The sequence below is a fragment of the Lactuca serriola genome, chromosome 2 (assembly GCF_051521515.1).
Source record: "Lactuca serriola cultivar US96UC23 chromosome 2, Lser_US96UC23_V15, whole genome shotgun sequence".
NCBI classification, from domain to species: domain Eukaryota; kingdom Viridiplantae; phylum Streptophyta; class Magnoliopsida; order Asterales; family Asteraceae; genus Lactuca; species Lactuca serriola.
This window is the reverse complement of record NC_136409.1, coordinates 172,556,089-172,577,371: the sequence shown is the minus strand read 5'-3', so window position 1 is coordinate 172,577,371 and position 21,283 is coordinate 172,556,089. Positions and strand designations below refer to the sequence as shown.

General features: G+C 32.1%; 4 protein-coding genes and 1 non-coding gene across 5 annotated transcripts; 3 read left to right on the top strand and 2 right to left on the bottom strand.

Moving 5' to 3' along the window:
- Positions 1-1,425: 1,425 nt before the first annotated feature.
- Positions 1,426-2,940, top strand: LOC145087426 (protein C2-DOMAIN ABA-RELATED 3-like). Its single transcript, XM_079025372.1, has 3 exons — positions 1,426-1,698; positions 2,253-2,345; positions 2,452-2,940. The coding sequence occupies exons 1-3, from the start codon at positions 1,588-1,590 to the stop codon at positions 2,740-2,742; spliced, it is 495 nt and encodes a 164-aa protein (XP_078881498.1). The 5' UTR covers positions 1,426-1,587; the 3' UTR covers positions 2,743-2,940.
- A 231-nt stretch (positions 2,941-3,171) lies between these two features.
- Positions 3,172-5,385, top strand: LOC145087424 (pfkB-like carbohydrate kinase family protein). Its single transcript, XM_079025371.1, has 6 exons — positions 3,172-3,647; positions 3,891-4,102; positions 4,190-4,402; positions 4,494-4,691; positions 4,775-4,912; positions 5,005-5,385. Exons 1-6 carry the CDS (start codon positions 3,455-3,457, stop codon positions 5,254-5,256), a joined length of 1,206 nt encoding a protein of 401 aa, XP_078881497.1. The 5' UTR covers positions 3,172-3,454; the 3' UTR covers positions 5,257-5,385.
- A 2,516-nt stretch (positions 5,386-7,901) lies between these two features.
- Positions 7,902-8,456, top strand: LOC145090597 (polcalcin Syr v 3-like). Its single transcript, XM_079028742.1, has one exon. It carries the CDS (start codon positions 7,943-7,945, stop codon positions 8,189-8,191), a length of 249 nt encoding a protein of 82 aa, XP_078884868.1. The 5' UTR covers positions 7,902-7,942; the 3' UTR covers positions 8,192-8,456.
- Positions 8,457-9,825: 1,369 nt separating this feature from the next.
- On the bottom strand, positions 9,826-9,899 carry TRNAN-GUU (transfer RNA asparagine (anticodon GUU)). Its single transcript has one exon. It is a non-coding gene; the product is annotated as a tRNA-Asn (tRNA).
- Positions 9,900-10,710: 811 nt separating this feature from the next.
- Positions 10,711-13,283, bottom strand: LOC145087423 (pentatricopeptide repeat-containing protein At5g15010, mitochondrial-like). The gene is made up of 2 exons (XM_079025370.1): positions 11,631-13,283; positions 10,711-11,542 (listed from the first exon to the last, which is right to left on the bottom strand). The coding sequence occupies exons 1-2, from the start codon at positions 13,188-13,190 to the stop codon at positions 10,976-10,978; spliced, it is 2,127 nt and encodes a 708-aa protein (XP_078881496.1). The 5' UTR covers positions 13,191-13,283; the 3' UTR covers positions 10,711-10,975.
- Between the last annotated feature and the right edge of the window lie 8,000 nt (positions 13,284-21,283).

Genomic DNA, 21,283 nt, shown 5'->3' with positions numbered 1-21,283 from the left:
GAAAGGATTTCATAAAAATTCTTGTAGAATCGAGAATGAAGTTTTCATTCTGTACATGCCAGATCATGAATTAGTAACTGCATCCGATTTCTAAAAAAATCTCAAAGAACCAGCAGGTTGATGGATCATTACCCTGATGATATAAGAAAATAAAAGGTTTCTTTATTTCGCATGATAAAGGGAAGATAAAACAAAGATAAAATAATAACAAGAAAAAAGATAGAATCGAACAACCGTGCGGGCATTATGCATTGCATACCGCTCTACAATAAAATAGACCCTTACCTTACATCAAATAAAGAAAAAAATATGATCGATCAGACCCCGATCGGTAAATGATCAACTTACCACCCTTCCTTACGGAGGAATTCAAAAATACTATGATGGCTCCGTTGCGTTATATATTTATTTCATTATATTTTTTTTTGTCTGTGATTTGTCTGTGGTTAAGCAATCCCAAAGTTGCTTTTTTATTTGATCAAATAAACTAAGAAAAAAATAATCTTTTTTTTTCGCTCTATAAATATTGTTAAGAGACATATGGTATGCATTTTATGACATTTTAATCTGCCAATAGCAACATAATAACATCACCTCAAATTTTTATTAAAAAAAAAACAAAAACAAAGAAAGAATGGGTCAAGTCAAATAGTCTTCTTCACAATCTAGATACCGTGGCTAGGAATGTGGTACAAAGAATTCCTGGCATCTCGTAGAAAAAAAGTATAAACAAACAAAAAGCTTTTTACAATTTTATTTTTTATCATAGATAATCATAATTACTAAAAAAAATTGGTTCTTAAGGGTTTCTCTATGGAAAAAAGGATTTTTTTCAAAAAAAAAATAATAGTATATTTTTTTTAATATTTGGGATCGGTATAATTTTAAAAAAAATGTTTGTGAATGGAGACTTATTAAAGAGTATAAAATAGTTTTATAAATATTTAAAAATGTTTTCTAAAAGAAATTGAACAAAATGCGGTTTTATCATTTGTTGCTATTTAAATTCTAAATCCATTCACAAAAGTAAAACCCAAGGAGAAATATTAGAAATAATAGAATTCAAATCAATTTTAGTTCTGCCAACCAAACGTATGATTAAAATTGAATTCTTATGAATTTCAAAACCTTTGAACTTCAATTTTTTAAGAAATTCCAAATCTTTTCAAAACAATCTACGAAGTCCTTCAGTTTAAAGAGGCAACTTTTTACAAATAATATTCAATAATCGTGGGGTTATTTTTACAAATATCATGATAACTTTAGTGTTAGCCAACTTTGCAATTTAATCTTTTAAGCCGTGTCTATTAAACTTCAATTCAATAAAAAAAAATCACCACATTCAAACAACTAATTAATATAACTTCAAACAATGTAAACACATCTAAAATAATTTCTCATTAAAGTCGCTTTTATTACAAGTGATTATCGGAATCTATTACTTTCACTAAAACAAAATAATTGGATCCTTCTTTTTGTTTGGTCTAAAGGACATCTTCCACCATATCTCCCTTCCCAATTCTTCTGATCCTCACAAATTTGCAGGTTAAAACTTTCAGAAAACACTCACACAGACATCGATCTTCAATGGATTCCTTATTGGGATTATTAAGCATTCATGTACACAAAGGAGTAAACCTTGCATCTCGAGATATCGGAGGCAGTGACCCTTACATCATTTTCAAATTGGGTGATCAGGTCAAGCTTTTGTTCATCTTAACTCTGTCAAACTACTTGTGTTCTTCTTCTTCTTCATCTTTGATACGATCAAATATTATACTGCTAAGATACGCCCTCCCACCACCACCACCACCTATGTGAAATTCTTGAATACATCGATGGTGGTGGTTGCAGTTTCTGTTTATTCATTACTCTGTCTCCGGTGGCTGTTGATCGAGTAAAGGGGTGCTTTTCATTTTAATATGATTTTGTTTCTATCTTTTTAGATATTTATATCAGGATACACTATACAGGCATTATAAACAGAATATCTAATTCTCTTTTTCTTTTACTATTTTACTTGTCTTTCTAATTATAAGTGCGAGACTTTTTTAACAAGAAAAGAGCATATCACAATTTTTTTAATCTATTGTTAAATAATACGATAAAAGTATTATTGCAAATAAAAGAACTAAGAAGATATATATTTTATATCTAATATTAAATAATAAAATAATTTTTTTAAAGGTGATTTTATATTTATCTATTAGATTTTAGATAATTGAAATTTATCATATATTTATATGATGCAGAAAGTGAAGACTAAAGTGGTGAAGAATAATAACAATCCTGTGTGGGATGAAGTTTTAACTCTTGCCATGTTTGAACCTCTCCCAATCAAAATGGTAATTTTCTTAGTTTTATTATAGTTTTATATTTATTTCTCAGATTTCAATTTCTTTTATAGCTTTTCTATATTGATTATATGTTTTGATGAATTTAATATTAAAGGAAGTCTATGATAAAGATACATTTTCACAAGATGATGAGTTGGGGGATGCAGAATTTGATATTAACCCGTTCCTCGAAGCATTAAAAATGCATTTCAATGATCTTCCAGATGAGACAATCATTGCAACTGTAAAACCAGCCAGGAACAATTGTATAGCTGAAGAGAGTCACATAAAATGGACAAACGGAAAAGTTATCCAAAAATTGGTTCTCCGATTACAAAATGTCGTATCAGGTGAAATTGAGATTCAACTAGAATGGGCTAATGTTCCTGGTTCTAGAGGTCTCTGATGATTTCATTTGAACATGTATTATAGATACCTATTTGTCTAATAAAAACATGTATTAGTATATTCATTAAGTTTGTGTGTTACATGTATCTTATATTTTGGTTCGGATATAATTTCATAAACGGGTTGTAACGAGTATATGTTTAGGAATCAAGTTAAATAATGAAATAAATGATTTTTATCTTTTTTTTTTTGTTAATTTCGCCATATGATCTGCATAATATTTGGCTATGACATTGTATTTATGTGTATTATTTCTAATAACTTATAAGAAAAAAAAAATTATGGATGACAATAGTTTTATTCCATTTATCATGTTTTATAAAATCTTTTAAAAATAAATAAATAATGGTTCATGGATACAAAAAAGAAAAGAATTTAAATAATGAAGGGACGTTAAATTGCCGTTAAGACCGAAGGCCGTTGGTTTGGAGTTTGGACACACTTGACTCGACACTACTACTACTATCCTCCTCCCTACCTTGGCATTCTCCGCATCTCTTGGCCTCATAAGAACTAGGGTTTCTGTTTTTTTCTTGAATTTTATACGGTTATTTCAATGCGAATGTAACTTCAATAACCAGATTCCATTCGATATCCTTATTCCTTACTACCAAGCTGTTTTTAATTTGTAACGAAACTTGATTAGTTGCTGAGAATTGGGATCTCTGGTAATTTGTTTGATCCACAATCATCGATCAACTCTGTGATTTATGGCTTTAGTTCAGTCCTCTGCTCTCTGCTTTAGTGCTATTCCTTCAAATTTTCGACCGTCTTCTTGGTCGAATCGGTTGTCGAGTTCATTAGATTCGAGATCGTGTAGTACTGTTAAAGCCTCCGGCTTAACTTCAACGCCATCGACTCCTCCATCCTTCCGGTTTTCTTCTTCATCTTGCTCACAACCAGGTACTGCTGATCACTTGATTTTTCCTTTACCCATGCTATTTGCTAATTAAACTACTAAGCCGATTGCTTTCTTCATATTATTGAATCTGGTATGATACCCGATGTAAATTAAACATAACATTGATCTCTATGTTGAAAGGAGTAAACAAGAGACAGCAGAGTTTTTTACGCTTTACATCATCCTTTCTAATCATAGTTCATTTCCATGCTTTGACTGGTAACTTTTTGCCTAATTCCTTTCAGGAAAAGTTTTTGCAAGTATTAAAGGATCAGCTGAAACCGATGAATCCTCACTTGTGGTCTGCTTTGGGGAAATGCTGATAGATTTCGTCCCTACAATAAATGGGCTGGCATTAGCTGAAGCCCCTGCCTTTAAAAAAGCACCTGGTGGTGCACCTGCAAATGTTGCTGTAGGTATTGCTCGCCTTGGTGGTTCATCTGCTTTCATTGGAAAGGTAATCCACCATATTCATTTCAATCTTCATCAAGTTATAAATGAAAGTGTTTATCTTGATTAATTTCATATATCATCTGGTTTTCAGGTTGGAGAAGATGAGTTTGGTTACATGCTTGCTGATATTCTAAAAGAAAACAATGTAAACAATGAAGGAATGCGGTTTGATCCTGGTGCTCGAACTGCTTTGGCTTTTGTGACACTAAAGAAAAATGGTGAACGTGAATTCATGTTTTACAGAAACCCTAGTGCTGATATGCTTTTACAAGAATCTGAACTTGATCTTGACTTAATAAAAAAGGTATTCAAATTCAAATTACATCAATCTCCTTACATACACTCAACTAAAACCAAACATCAAATGCTCAACATACACTTCATGACTCTTTCAGGCAAAAATATTTCATTATGGATCCATAAGTTTGATTACAGAACCATGCAAATCGGCTCATATTGCTGCAACAAAAGTTGCAAAAGATGCTGGTGTTCTTTTGTCTTATGATCCCAATCTTCGGCTTCCTTTATGGCCATCTGCAGAGAGTGCAAGAGAAGGAATCTTGAGCATTTGGGATACTGCCGACATCATCAAGGTAAAAACTATTTTCTTTATCTTGGACGCTTTTACCCTTTTGTCCTATGGTATTGAACTATTGATAATATTGTTGATGATTAGATAAGTGAAGAGGAGATTGGCTTTTTGACAAATGGAGAAGATCCATATGATGACAATGTTGTACGAAAATTATACCATAAAAACCTCAAATTGCTACTTGTGACAGAAGGACCAGATGGATGCAGATACTACACCAAGGTAATAACTTTTCATTCTTTTTTTGTGTAATCATTTTATAAAGATTAAAGTTATTTAACTAATTGTGATTTTTTTGATTAAAAATTTTATAGGAGTTTAGTGGGAGAGTGAAGGGTATGAAGGTGGATCCTGTGGACACAACGGGTGCAGGGGATGCTTTTGTGGCTGGAGTTTTATCAAAACTTGCTGAAGATTTGTCACTGTTGCAGGATGAGAAGAGGCTGAGAGAGGCTTTGAGTTTTGCAAATGCTTGTGGTGCAATTACTGTGACAGAGAGAGGGGCAATTCCGGCATTACCCACTAGAGAAGCTGTTATGGATGCTTTGCTCAAGGCTGTTGCGTAACTTTGCTTGCTAATTGAGGTTGTATATTAGTTGCTTTTAAAACCACCTTCTATTTTTTTCAAACTAAGTAATTTTTAATAAAATGTATGACGTGGCTAAATTAATAAAATTTATACTTGGCCCCCAGTATCCCAATTTCTTCACTCAGAGCTCTAAGCCTCTAACCCATAAATATGTTCCTTTCCAGACAAAAGGTTATACAACTCCCAAGGAATGACTCATCAAGTTATGGATATTGGATCCACTAAGGCCCAATAATTCAATTCAACCATAGAAACGGATTAACTCCAACAGATTAACAATATAACACTAAAATTAAATCATAAACATATAGAATCATGGAGTGTCAACATCAATTCGAGATTAGTGAACTAAATTTGTGGGTTGTCATTGATGGAAGCTCCAATTCTACAACTAAGCAACAACAATGGAGAAAAAAGCTACCTCAAAGTCGTCACTATAAGTATTTGTTGCTAGCTCTTGATTTGGATCACTAAATGCTCCATAAATTTGAAATCTCCTTAATGTTTCATGCCCTCCTTCTCATATTTAAGTGTCAATCATTCAAACGAGGGAAAGAAGAGAATTTAGCGCTTAAGAGATATGCAATTTCAACATTTTGCAAGAGTAGTCCCTTATTTCCCATTTTTTGCAATTTAACCCCTTGGGGGATTTTTATCAACAAACTAAGTCCCTTTGTTTCAAGTTTTCCCAAAATCCAATATTTTTACAGATGAAATCCCAATCTCATTCAAAAAGGTTAAGTCAAATTACATATCTCAGTTTCTATGCTCAGACTCAAACCTTTTCTTCAGTTTATTAAAACTTAAATTATAATCCTTCAAATTAACATGTTTAACTAATTACAAGTGTTTAACTTATATTTTAAAAAATCTACATGCTAAGATTTACACTTAAAGGTTAAATCCTCTGGCCCCAAATTACGAGTGTTACAAATCTCATCTACCACTTGTAATGCATAAGTCATCATGTCCTCGAAACCATATTGAACCAGCTAAATTATTTGACTCCTTGACCTATCTTGAGTTATAAGAGAAAATGAGTTTCACTACCAGCTTGTGAACTCAAACCACCTTCACTATTTCAGACTTCGAAACCACGATATTGTTCGGTATGCTTAATGACCCCAATTTGGTCACTATTTTTATGTCACACGCATCATATGATCCATGCCAATTTCATTTCGTCCAAGTTTCCTCCCCAACGAAAATCACCATAAGCACTTTCGAGAACCTCCAAAATTGCCAATAGTATATAAAAACAAAAAAAGAAGTAAACCCCCAAGACTTCTCAAAACTACTTTGAGAGGAGGTAGGATATCCACCTTACCCCATAGAAAAATTTTGTACTTTCCACCTCGAAAGCTTACGATTAATTTTTTGAAGAATTGGAAGTTATGTCAAATTTTTTGTCGTAGGATTCCCAAATAGTTAAAAGGAAGGATATCCACCTTACAACCCAAAATACTCACAAAATCGTTACTTTCCTCCGTAGGGATGCTAATGTGAAACTACCTACTTTTTGCTAGATTTATGCATAGGTGCGAAACCAGATAAAAAAGGTGCAAAATATGAACAATGATATACTGAATTTTAACAACCAAACTCCATCATTAAGAGCATCATGGGCATAAAATAGACTAGACAACTCCATCCCCTTCGAACGCACCATGAAAAGTTTATAAAACATCTTAATGTACGTCTCTTTGGTTGATCGCCATGTTAAGACCTTCCATCACAACTAAAAAAAAAACGGGGAAAGTGGATCACCTCGACAAGGCCTCATTCAAGAGGGAATTGTTTTGAAGGTGGCCCGTTTACTAAAATGGAAGCCATTGATACATCTTTTCCATCTTGTGCCAAAAATAATATCTTCCATAGTATTAATTAGATACTTTCAAGTAATTGTACGACATGTCTTTTCGAAATCAAATTTAAAAAGCATCAACTGCTCTCTTTTTTTCTTTGCCCAAGAAACAACCTTGTTAACGATCATCAAACTATATATGAAGAATGGTATGTTTTATTATTGACAAACGTTATACATACATTTGATATTTTGTCTTGTCATGACATGTCATGTTGGTTTTGTTTAGTCTTATATTATTCTTTCTCATGTAGCATGTTAATGAGGTAAATCACAATGTAGAGACAAAAAATCGAAGTTTGAGTATTATTTAAATATCTATATATATAACCTTAATAAAAGCAAAAATAAAAACCTTGCGGACTAAAAGTCGGTTAGTATATTGTAGTTACAGTTATTATAAGGTTGACTAAGCATTTATAAATTTATATAGAAAAATAATGACAAAGATAATGTTATCATAATATCATGTGTTAAGACAATCCTTTTTTTTCTATTTAGGACAGAGTATAAGAATAAAGTAAACTATTTCGTATTTCCTCAAAAGAAATGAAGTACAAAAATTAGAAAACAATTTTAGATTATGCTTGAAAACATGCATCAAAGGTGGAGAACCCAAGAAACCATCTTTAACCCTTTTCTCTCGGACAGTTTAATGATGCATTCTTTGTTTACACTCCGAAGTCTAAGGCCAACCACAATCTTTGTTCTATACAACCAATTTATAAAGCCATATTTTCCTTAATCTTTTAACAAAGAAAAAAGAACCAAACAACCACAAATAAATTAACCAGATAAAATGGCTGAGGATGACCAGGCTCACCTTGATCGAATCTTCAAGCGGTTTGATACAAATGGAGATGGTCAGATCTCTTCAACCGAGCTTGGAGAAGCTTTGAAGGCACTCGGCTCTGTGTCAGGAGATGAAGTACTACGTATGATGGGTGAAATTGATACAGATGGAGATGGGTTTATTTCGTATCAAGAGTACATGGATTTTTGTAATGCTAACAAGGGATTAATGAGAGACGTTGCTAAAATCTTATGAGTCTTTTTGATGTGGTTTCACCATATATATAGTTCATGTTTTTTTGCATGTAATTTACTCCTATTGATCGTCAAAAGAGATGTTGAATATTTCATTCATATTTTAAGAAACAAAAACGTAAATGTGAAGGTGAAGTTGTGTCGTTTATGAAGAAGGAAAAGGTGTCTTGGTCATTGTGATTTTAGAATTTTGACACTTGAGTCGTATAATTTGTATTCTCAATGATTTGATCAATGTGATTGATGTATTTTACTTTCAACAATGGACCATCATTATTAGTTGTTTACTTAATGTATAGAGGTGTATATGTTGTTTCTCTTATACATTGTCCAATATAGTTTAATACAAATTATTCATGAGACTTGCTCTAAAAATTACATATTTTTTTGAAACAAAGTGAATGTAAAATATTTGAATTGTTAAAAGTGCCACTTTTATTCCATACTAATATATATCTTACAAGTTACAACCAAATGTTTTAGAATGTGTTTGAGACACAGCTTTTAAAAGATTTTAGCTATTAGCTTTTAAGAAAAAAAAAAACTTAAGGTTTTTTAGAGCTTTTTAATTACTTTTAGTTTGTAACAAATTTTATACATACAAAAGGTAACAATTATTTTTGTCAAACGTTTTTACATTACTAACTGCAAACTAACAAGCTATCAGTTCCCAGCATAAACTTTTAATTTTTATTTTAAACAAAAATATATTAGATTTCAAAAAGCTAAGACCCAAAATGTGTTTTTTAAACTTAAAGGCTTTATACATTTATAAATTTAAATATGTCATTCTTATAGAAATTTACACATAAATTATGTTTTATCATCTTATTGTTGATTATTTTTTTATCATATAAAAAGATTATTTTTCATAAATAAATCTTCAAATTTAAATCTTGCTATTATAATTCTCAAATTAAATTATGACATAAAAAATATGTTCTATTTTTCTTTTTTGATTGATTTACTTTTCTTTAGAACAAATGATCATTAAAAAACTAATGAGGCGTTAGAAAAAGTTATATATTTAATATCATCCACCGTCTTAACAAGATTGCACCTCAAGTTTTTGAAACTAACATCAGATCATTTCAATTCAAATCATCTACAGAACAAAGTAAGACAAGGCCAAAAACCACCCCCAAATGGTTTTAACATACTGCCAATTATACAAGAGACAATCAACTTCTTCCTCATCGTACAAACAAAACAGGCAAAGTGAGTTGTTTTAACTTCTTACACATTTATCTTGAATTGACTTTTTACCTCTAAAATAAAAATAGTTTATCATCTTACTCTCAAATTTCTTTTAGACAAACACATAATGAGATAGTGTTGCCTTTTTAATTGATTAACTCTAAGTTTATATAAATTGTATTATTCTGACTACTAAATGTCTAAAACGGGCAGTTATTAGGATAAAACTTTCTATGATGATTTATGAAAGAAACTTCAAATAAATATTAGATTTATTTATGTTAATTATATACTATTAATTTTATGAGGGGACGTTTGGTGATTATCTGATACGAGTTTACTACATTTAAAGTTTTAAACTGGGTAAAAATATAATTTTATACAAAAAAAAAAAAAAAAAAAAAAAAAAAATCATCAGCGAAAACCGGCAAAAAATATCGCTAGAAGGAGGGGTCGAACCTCCGACCTTGTGGTTAACAGCCACACGCTCTAACCAACTGAGCTATTCCAGCTTTTGTTTATCACGCACTCATTTATAGATAAGCATGTTAATGAATTTGCAGAATTCCATGAACACCATACAAAAAGAAAACTAAATTTATGTTTTATTTATTTTCAGCAACCAACAACAAAAAATACTTAAAATTTTTAAACTTTGTTTTAAGGTTTTAATAAGGATATTGTTTTAATATGATGGGAAAAATGTGTTAAGTCGGTTAGAAACTTAACACGTGAAATAGTTGTCAAATGTCAAGTATGTATATTCTATTCCTATTTCCTACCTCTAAATATTACAAAATTATTTTGTTGATATAGACAATCACTATTATTCAAGAAAATTAAGTCAGTGCTTTCACGACTTTTGCCATAATAAAATAAAAAGCTAACACACCATCATCTATATCAAATCTTTTTCCATAAGTAAATGAAATAACTAAACCAATGGGAAAAAAATGTTATCCTATAATATAAAAACATTATTTATAATGACAAAGTATTTGGAATGTCTAAAATAGCACTCCATGTGGATCTTCTCACTCCAACAACATAAAAAGCATTTGTCCAGTGAAACCATGAAATAAAGAATATATACCCATCTATTTAGTAGGTCATTTACCAGTTTAAAAACCTAGAATGTACAAAAGAAAAAGAAATTACCAATGACGAAGATCAAAATGAATTAAAAGTGATCAAAAGGAGCATACAATCCCTGGGGTTTTTTTTTAAAAATAAAAAAAATAAATAAATAAAAAAAAAAAAAAAAAAACGCTATCACCATACTTCCCACAGTTATTTTGAATATTTTGACCACCAAATTTAAGATTTTCGTATAACATAAACATGCAATAGCACCCAAAGTAGGATTTTAAGTTAAATACATCTGCCATCATACACAAGTATTCTAACGTTAAAAGGGTGAACATCTTGAACATCATCTTTCTGGTTTAAAAAAAAAAACATTTCATGTATGTAACATATTTACCACTACATCAACATTATAATTAATAGCTAACATAAAAATTACAAAGAAATCATACATGTATACATTTTTTTTTTTGTGTCGGATTTGCAACCATGTTACACTCATTTATTTACCCATGTTCTTGTTACCATCTTGGGGACAATCCGCTTTTACATGGTCAGGGGATTTACAAACAAAACATAATTTTGCTTTGCAATCCCTACTAATATGATCCTTCTCCCCACACTTGAAACACATCCTCTGTCCTACCAAGCATTCTCCCTTGTGGGCCCGCTTGCATTTCACACACCACTTTGACTCAGTCGCAGTCACAGTCACAGTCTCAGTCTTTTTCCCATTTTTTTTATCTTGCGGACAATTGGCTTTCACATGGTTAGGTGAATTGCACACAAAACATAATCTCGCTTCTTCCACGCAATCACTACTTTTATGACCATGCTTCCCACACTTGTAACATGTTTTTTGCCCTAATTTGCATTCTCCCTTGTGGAAATTGTTACATTGTTGACATGCATTTTTGCTCCTTTTTGGTTTCTCATTCTTCACCTCTTCCAACTTTCTCTTCTCCAAATTTATCTTCTCACCCTCACTATTCCCCAAATTTACGTCCTCACCCTGGTGATTATTCACCTGTTCACTACACGCCTTTTGGGATGTACTTGGATTCTCAATCTGCACACGTTTCAACAAAATGTCAATAAAGCAGAAAGCAGATACTAGCAATTGTATTTGTAGCAATAAAACTTGTCTAAAAACTAACCTGATGAAGACTCCACTTCTTCCAAAGAGCATCATAAACAGGTCCTTTTCCAGCTTTTGCAAGACCTTGTCTTATCTTTGACAATGTATCAGAAGTCAACTTAATCCCTCGGTCAATAATATCTTCTGCATACTTTGCTGCTTCAGGAAGCCAATTATGATCACGTAAACCACTAACCAAAATATTCCCCGTTTCCTCAAGGTCAGTTTTGTAATTTTCAACTGTACATTTCCAAACTTTTATAGCAGTATAAGGGTCTCCACCCTCTACAAAAACCCTAACTGCCATACAACAATTGTCATGAGTTGGGACAAATTCGTTTTTAATCATCTCAGTAAACACCAATTCAGATTCTTGAACTTTATTTGTGTTAATCAAGAACTGAAATAAAAGATTATAACTTTGGGAATCAGGGAATACCCCATTCAAAACCATGTCATCTAACATTCTTCCAGCTAGCTCATCGTCTTCAAGATTCAAATATACAGAAATCATCAAATTGTACATTTCAGTGTCTGGTTTGCAACCTTCTTGCAACTTCACTACACCCCATAGCACAATAGCAGACTTCATATCGCCCTTTTTCACACACTCATTTAATGCAGTTTTGAAAAATCTCATACCTGGATAACACCTTCTATCCTTTAAAGATTCAAAGAACTTCATAGCCTCTTTTAACCCATCAGAACCCTTGAGTAAAGTGTTTAAAAGAGAATCATACGCAGGGAAATTGTTGGGGTCCCACCCGATTTCATCAACCATTTCTTCAAAAGTTTGTCTAGCGTTAACTGCATCTTGTTCATTCTCCCATCCCTCTAACAAGATCGCATATGTATCAGCATCTGGTCTAATGTCAGACTTGGCAACCTGCAAAAACTCCTTGGCGTCTATGGTTTTTCCATCTCTACAAATGGCACTGAGAAGCGAGTTCAAAGCTACAATATCGCGTACACAGCCATAGCGTTCCATTTCATAGAATGTCTTGAAGGCTCCTTTCACCTTATCAGCAATGACATAACTACCAAAAACAGAAGCGAATGTGGCGAGAGAAAGTAACCCTTCTTTATGCATAGACTCGATTGCTTTCCACATGGCGTCGAATGACCCATTCTTTCCTAACATATCGACGATTAAATTCCAAGCGTAAGGACTATGTCTATCGTGCAATTGATATCCCGACCACCGGAAAAACTTACCGGCGGCGGATGGGTGTGCATATGATAACTTGAGGACATCTTCAACAATGTCTGTAGAAACCCTAATTCCAGCATCTTCTAAAACCCTATCTACTTCTAGTGGTGGCGTCTGTACGATGATTTCACATAGCAACTTCACTTTAACGGGTAAATTAGGGGTGTCGATATATGAAGCGAAAGTGGGACGCTTACCCGTTGGTTCTTGTTGGTTGATCCGATGGTGCTTCGGCTCCGAACTTATCGGGGGACGGTGTGAGGCTGAATATGGTGAATGATCGGCCTTTTGGCTGCTCCGATAACGCGAGGGGCGTGGTGGAGAATCATGACGTTTCCGCTTTCTTCTGGTTTCTTTGGTTCTCGTCATAATCTTTCCGGTTGATCGTCGTTTACAGAAAACCCTAACCAAAGAAGAAAGGTGGAGACCGTAATGGAACAAAAATAATAATAGGGTAAAAAAAGAAAAATATAAAACTCCATTCAATTAATTGAATAGACAAATCTGCAAAAATAGTTTTGTCTTTGTAGTTTTTGGCAAAATCAAATAGTTTTGTGGTTTTAAATTCTATCGTGTTTTTATATAAAATGACATTTATATCATTTTTAATTTATTTTACATTAATTAAACCATTTTTAAACCAACGGTGGTATCTTGCCGCCTACTTCCTACTTCTAACATCATTTGTGACTTTCGTCGTTAAAGTGGTTGCCCCCTCCATCCTCGATGATTTGGATTTCCCCAAAATCAAACCTCCTTGTCGCGTGACAATACATCACATCTATAAATTTCGTTATGTTTTTTTTTACGATCCTTGTTATCAAGCAAATCACCAATATCTCCTTCATGTTCTCCGGTAAGAACTATTTTTCCTACAAACACTTTTAACACTAAAATTTCCGGCAATAACTCCACACTCCCCATTTCTTCACTCATCTCTCTTCCATTGCAATTATATGTAGGCATGGAGGATCAAACCATTTATCTCTTGATTGCAATATTTCTACCTTAGAAAGGTTAAATTTCTTTAGTTCTTGTAGTAAAAAATATCAAATTTTGAATCTTTTTGTGGGTGGGTTTTGATTGAAACATAATACCAAGGAGTTAACAGAGTCTTTTCTGGTCACAACAATGGAGCTTGAAGCAGCGAGGTTCAAAGCTCAAGAACTTCAGCTAAAAGAAGATCAATTTATTCAACTCAAGCATCTTCTGAACACCGCCATTAATGAAAGAAATGAAGCTTAAGATATATATATTTGATGCGTAAATAGTTATGCACTAGTTTAACCTACTAATGTAACTAATTATTACTCCTAAGACAGTACCTAATTGAAAATAGAACAGCACAAATAGTCGGGTATCGAATACAGGGAACCGAATGATTAGCTAATTTTATCTACTAATTACCTAAATTACTATTTAAATAAGGAAATGGGGTTTTCTTTAGTTTTGCAATACTAGAAACTTAATTAATCAAGCTAAACTAACTATCAACTAATGAAACAAAAACTAAAATTAAAAGCAAGAAACACAAAAGACGATTTTAACCAAGATAATTGAGAGACTTTCGTTTAGCTTCGATATACTTGTTATTATGGTTGATTTAATGGAAGTGCAATGGATTAATGTTTCGTTAGTTACTGATTCCTAAGATGACCAGGTTAATGTTCACTAACCTAATCTTTTAGCAAATAAGTTAATTCATAAGGTGATCAGACGGATAAACTAACAGTTAGTAGTGTTTGGTTCGAGTTAAATTATACTTATAATGGATCGGTCAATTTGGTTCATTAAATCATTTCAATATATGATTGTTCGTCATATATTAGTTTCTACAATTAATTACCCACTTTTATATTTAACCTTAGGTTTTGGTCAAAACATTAGTCCTATAATTTTGCAATTCACAAAGATCATAAGATTCAAGTTTAATGAGGAATGATGGTCATGCAAACTAAATTAAACTCAACAATAAACAGAAAAGTGGTTCTCATGAGCATAGAGAGGTTTTTTAATAAGCTAAAGTAACAAATAACCAGCTAATCATAATCCAAACCATAAATCAAACCATAAAAAGTCAAGTAATCTAATCTAAATGAAATCATAGGTTTTTAGCCCTTAATTTCAGCAGGTAAACACATAAAAACGAAGTTCAACTTAATATTCATGATTAAACACAAGAAGAAAAATGTAATAGGAAGTTGTTTTCCCTCAAATCTCTCAAATCTAAGCTCTAATAAATCTTCTGCAACTCCAAGCTTCAAAGTATGTTCTTGGCCTTCAGAAGTCAACAATATCTCCGGTAGAAGTTTTGTTTTCGGAGGAATGTGTCTTCTATTTATAATTTTCTCGAAGTCGGTCCACCACGATTTGGTCTTCAAGTTTATCACGTAATTCGCAAGTCTTTGGGGTTTGACAGGAAACTTTAAAACATCACGTCGTGGTAATGTCACCACGTCGTGGGAATGGGTTTTTTCTTCATTTAGCCTTGATCAAAGATCCTAGCTTCCAGCTTCCAACTTCCTTTTTGCTCTGAACATGTCTTTTACCACTACAACATAACATACAATAGATTAAGTATCTTTTCTTCTATAATGGGCATAAAAATGACTAGTAATATTAAGATATGATGTGAAATATATGTATAGATATGCACATATCAAAATACCCCACACTTAATATTTGCTTTCCCCTAAGCAAACTGATTTTTATCTTACCAATATTGCATAAAACAATCCACTTTAAACTCAGCCATTATCCAAGACCACAATGCATGTATTTGTGTCTATAATTCCTAAAAACTTCACATTCCTAAATACTCATAATCCTTATGAACTTTCACCCTTAGCTTATACGAAATTCATTTTTGCAACCCTCCGAATCCATCCCCAAAAATCTTTCTTAACCTCAAGGTATTTTTAGTTAAACTACCAAGCATACATAAATTATAGAAAGAATTACAACTTTGATACCGCGATGGAGCTCTTTTGAATTCATATCTTCTTTGATATTTGCTCTTCGATTTCTTTGAATTCAACATCTTCTTGATTGATTTTTGGTATCTTTGATTTTTGATTCTGCAAAATTTTTGATCTTTTGATTTTCATACTTTGACAGCTCCAAAATTCCTTCAACTTTTTGTGATTTCTTTTTTTTTCATCTCAATTTTTTATCACTCAAATCCTACATGCTTAAGCAAGGAGCTTAACTTCAACATTTATTGGTTAGAATTATTAGTCTAAGTGCAATGACTACATAAGCTCTCTTCGATGGACTTCAGTTACAAGTTGTAAAGCTTATTACATCATACAAACTACCAAATTATATTTCATATCTCATGAATTTTCACTCAGAATGGGAAGCCACAAATACACTATAACATATGTTGGCCCAGGTAAACATTTGGGCGTTCATCGGATCATCCCATACAATACTAGCCACAAAAAATTTTAATACTAGATTTTCCTAAATTCTAAACCAACGGCGGTATCTCGCTGCCTACCTCCTACCTCCAACATCATCGGTGACTTCCATTGTTAGAGGGGTTTCTCCCTCCATCGTCGATAACTTGGATTTTCCCAAAATCAAACCTTCTTATCGCGTGACAATACATTGCATATGCAAATTTCGCTATGTTTCTTTTACGGTCCTTCGTTTGGCGAACCATCAATATCCCCTTCGTGTTCTCCGGTAAGAACCTTTATCATTATTATGCAAACAACTTTTTCCTACAATCACTTTTAACAATACAATTTTCGGTAACAGCTCCACCCACTCCTCATTTCTTCACTCATCTCTCATCCATTGCAGTTACACCTAACCATGGAGGATCAAACAATTTATCTTCTTGATTGTTATATTTCTACCTTGGAAAGTTAATTTTCTTTAGTTCTTGTAGTAAAAAATATCGAATTTTGAATCTTTTTGTGGGTGGGTTTTGATTGAAACGGAGTACAAAGGAATTAGCATAGTCTCTTCTTATCCAACGATGGAGCTTGAAACAACAAGGTTCAAAGCTTAAGAAGAACTTCGGCTAAAAAATATCAGTTGATGCAACTCAAGCAACTTCTAAACACCGCCATTAGTGAAAGAAATGAAGCTTACGATAGATACTAGTCACTCTTTTAGCATCACCCTAATGATCGCCACTAGACCCACCATCAAACCACCACACCTCCATCATACTCTTTCGTTCAACCATGGAATATGAACCCATCATCAATGGTGCCTTCTCTTCCTTAAATTGTAACAAAAGTGTTGTTTCATCATCACTGACTAAAACCCCAATTTGATTAACACCGTCAACGTTGTCGCTGGAGTAATAATTAGGATTTCTGGTGAAAGCATTACCGAAAAAGGGAAAGCTTTTGGAAGCGGTGATAAAATCATGGTCGTTGTTACAAAACCTCATCCTTGTTGGACCACTTCCACATTGGTGACACCCACCTCCGTCACTAGACACCTGTCATATTTCCAACATTGTTAGTGGTGCTACAAACTCCTTTATCGATCAACCATTTGTCGAGACATTTAACAATAAAAGGGCATCTCCAGAAGGTTCTGATTCTTCCATAGATAGGCGGTGGCGATGATTTCCACCGTCGAGAAGAGAGATTAACGAGAGAGTGGCAGGAGGGTATGGGTAGATGGGGTTATGGTGAATATGATTGCCTTTAGGATTGGGGATATGGGTTGTTATTTATTTTGTTTTTTTTCAAAATAATTTAATTAACGAATATATAAAATAAATTAAAAAGGGGATAAAGGTCACTTTTTATGGTGGGGGGTCAACCACGATAGAAATTGAACCATAAAGAACTTTCATGAGACCGAAAAAATAAAGACTAAACTTGATATTATAAAAAACCACATGGACCATTTATGTAGATATGTTAAAATAATACTACCATAATTAAACTAAAACTTTATGGGGAACATAAATAAAACTAGGAGAGAACTTTGTATTCAAATGAGTGTTTTAAGATCCTTCTATGTTACCAGTTTAAACAGTATTTTTTGTGAATACTTACTATGTTGGAGATAATGAAGGAAAATTTGTTCGACAAAAACAAAAATAGCAATGTAATTTATGTTTTGCCACACACATACACATCCATACATGCACATAACAAAGTCATGCATGCACACATACATAGTCACATGCAAAAAGACACACACATTTTAAAAAACTGAAAATTGATAATCCATTTGGCAGTAATTGATAATCCATTTGGTTGGTCCATCCCTAATCAACTTTATCACTCATAACAATTTTCTTAAATGATGATATTTGAAATTAACGTTGACATACATCTCACTAAGAGAAATTCAATTTGAAAAGACTTTAGTGAAGGAAAAAGGCCAAATATAGTTGACTTCCCTTATTTAGATATCTATTACCCGTTATTTGTTGTGCGCATGTAACATTTAGATACCGTAAACCTTTTTTCTAGAATATTGAAGCACGGTGTGCCTTCATGAGAAGATTTTATGCATTATTGCTAGTTTGTATATATTTTAGTACAAATTGTTTGTCCTTTATCAGCTTTTGAGTGTATACAAAGAATCTTGAAGGTATACATTCCATCCTATCACTTTTGATATACCATTCTTTTATTTGAGTGACACATGTTGCGTTATCTTCGTATATTAAAGTTGGAGTTTTATCATTATCTAGTTCAAGCCAAGTTGAGTTGCATTAACACTAAAGTTGGAGCTTTATTATTATCACTCACAACTATTGTTTCGCCAAGCTTAATTGTAGCGGTTTTTACATGTATAATATTGGATTATGATGTTATTTACTGGATACCTTTTTTTTCAAATTTGTAGTTCACAGTAATATGTTTCTTTTTTATTTTATTTTTTTGTTAGAGTTGACTAAGTTAACTATGTGGAATTTAATCTTGATAACTAAAGTTTGTTTAATGTTAAAGTATGTATTTTTTGGAATGTATGAGCTCTTGAAACCCTGATTGTGAAAACATATATAATCGAATTGTAATTTTGTTGATCTATATTGGATTTTGATTTAGTTTGTATTATTCTGATGCATATTTGGAAAATCACAATCAATTTGGATTCACTTGATTGGATTAAATCGATGCATTCAAACAAACACCATAACCACATATGAGCAAAACCTTGCTAGCAAATTCATATGAAAATAAGTGGCAGGTAGGTTTAGTATAATTGGCTAGATACATAAGAGCCCCGGTTCCGTTAATGTTTACTTCTTTACTAAGATGTTCTTCAATTATCCGAATGACCAAAATAGACTATTGATTTATTGTTAATATTTAATGATTAAACAAATAACTATTAGAATGCTTAAAAAAGGTTTGACATTGTTGGGTCGTATTTTGTGTTGCATCTATTGGGCTCGTTAGCTAGTCCAATATATATCTCTGGTATGGGCCTGTCCATCCGTGAGTTTTGTAGGGTTTAGTATAAATAGATGCTTGCATGCATCTTAGAACAAGATGATGATTAGTATCGATTAGAAAAGTATTGTTCAGCAATATCATTGTTCTTATTTTGTAACCCTAGAATCCTCTATAGTGGAAGTTCTTAGTCGAGCTCTGCTGAGGATCGAGTAATCTAATCATTCGACACATTTTGATTCATACTTGTGTTTTGTTTACTGTTTTTACGTTCATCGCTTACCTGTTACGAAGATCTAATCGATCATCGAGTTTATTATTAACTCATCAGACATTCTTCATATTGATACGTTTCAAGACATTTTTTGTATAGTTTAATTGATGCAAATGTACTCAATTAGACACACCTCAATCTTTAAGACAAGACAAATAGTTGGTTTTTCCAATATTTTAAATTTGAAATTATTTCTTTAAAATTCAACCATTTTATGGATTTCCTTATTCGTCAAAATGATGTTTTATCATCAACATAGACAACGATGATCATATATATATATATATATATATATATATATATATATATATATATATATATATATATATATGAGAGAAGTTTTATGTACAAATAGTATTATCTATATAACATATGTGTAAATAGTAGTATTGTATAGCATATCTATCCACGCCTTCCAATATACCGGTTAAAGAAAGAGAATACTACTGGATTCAAATCAATAATGTAGACTAATGGGTAAAATGCTACAAGATTTTGATGTTGTTCTATGTTTTGCTTTTCGGTTCAAATTATGAGTGGATGTGTTTTTTCATAGCCTGCAGATAGGACTGGAACATACGCCAAGTCTTGTCGGGTTCATGTCAAGCTTAAACATTAAATTGAGAGAGTTGGACCGTAATTTGATATGTTTAATTAACACGTTATGTCATATCAACTTGTTTATTTTTTTTTTTGTCTTGTTTGTGTTGGGTTAGCATGTTAGGGTTTAGGCTTTGTAAATATGTTGTTTCATGTCAAGTTGACGCACTAAACAAGTTGAAAGAGTAGGAGTTGCGAATAAGAGAAATAAACATGAAAAATAAAAAGCTTAGGAGTTGGAGTTGGAGTTGGGAGTTGGAAGGGAGAGGTCATGAGGAAGATGGATTGTTTGAATGAGACATTGGAGTATGGAAGAAAAAAGAAAAACTTACAAAATAACTAAACCCAAAAATTTTCTTTTATACATGGTTTTCATTTTGTGTCTATTCAATTTATCTATAAATTAAAAAAAAATGCATATAAATAAACAAGACATTTTCGAGTATAAATTATCAACCATAACCTTATATGTTTAATTTTTGTGTCATGTTATGTCAACCATTAAATAGATTGAAACCTTTTACCTAAACATGTTTATTTGATGTCGAGTTCGTGTTAGATTAACATGTCGTATCAATTTTTGATATCTTTTTATCTATTAGAGGGAATGAATCCAAGAAAGAGAAATACATTAAAAAAATGTCATATGATACATAAGTATTTAGTTGTTGATATTACTAACAAGCAGCAAAGTTGACTTCAAGATAGTTTGTGATGGAAATGAAAGTTAAGTTAAAGATAAGAACATAAATAATAATTAATGTTAATTCGAGCTGAACGATGTTGCTATGTTTCACTATACACTCCGATCTTTACTAGCTAGAAATGAATGAAGTGAGTGGACAAGAATAGAACTAAAGCAACTTGATATATTTTTAATGAATTATTTGAAGTGTGTGATTATAAAAAATATTGATCTTTATATATAATAATTATTTATAGTTATTTGTTTAATCACTATAATCTATTATATGATAATGTTGTAAAATTTATGTTTTTGTTTTATATAAGTATTTTTTTCATTGTTAGCTATATTCATTTTATTTATCTGTTATATCTCACACTAATGGTTCATCAAATTATTAAATCTGTTTAATAAACATTACGATAAAATTATAACAATTAATTATACATTGACTATTTTCACTCATTTGTGATTCTATTTCAATCAAATACCAAAGCCCTTTTGTCATCCGTTTTACAAA

Coding starts and splice junctions, on each gene's coding strand:
- LOC145087426 (XM_079025372.1), top strand. CDS start 1,588: ATGGATTCCTTATTGGGATTATTAAGCATTCATGTACACAAAGGAGTA. Junction 1,699..2,252: donor TTTTCAAATTGGGTGATCAG/GTCAAGCTTTTG, acceptor TATATGATGCAG/AAAGTGAAGACTAAAGTGGT. Junction 2,346..2,451: donor AACCTCTCCCAATCAAAATG/GTAATTTTCTTA, acceptor TTAATATTAAAG/GAAGTCTATGATAAAGATAC.
- LOC145087424 (XM_079025371.1), top strand. CDS start 3,455: ATGGCTTTAGTTCAGTCCTCTGCTCTCTGCTTTAGTGCTATTCCTTCA. Junction 4,103..4,189: donor CATCTGCTTTCATTGGAAAG/GTAATCCACCAT, acceptor TCTGGTTTTCAG/GTTGGAGAAGATGAGTTTGG. Junction 4,403..4,493: donor ATCTTGACTTAATAAAAAAG/GTATTCAAATTC, acceptor TGACTCTTTCAG/GCAAAAATATTTCATTATGG.
- LOC145090597 (XM_079028742.1), top strand. CDS start 7,943: ATGGCTGAGGATGACCAGGCTCACCTTGATCGAATCTTCAAGCGGTTT.
- LOC145087423 (XM_079025370.1), bottom strand. CDS start 13,190: ATGACGAGAACCAAAGAAACCAGAAGAAAGCGGAAACGTCATGATTCT. Junction 11,543..11,630: donor AGAAGTGGAGTCTTCATCAG/GTTAGTTTTTAG, acceptor AAACGTGTGCAG/ATTGAGAATCCAAGTACATC.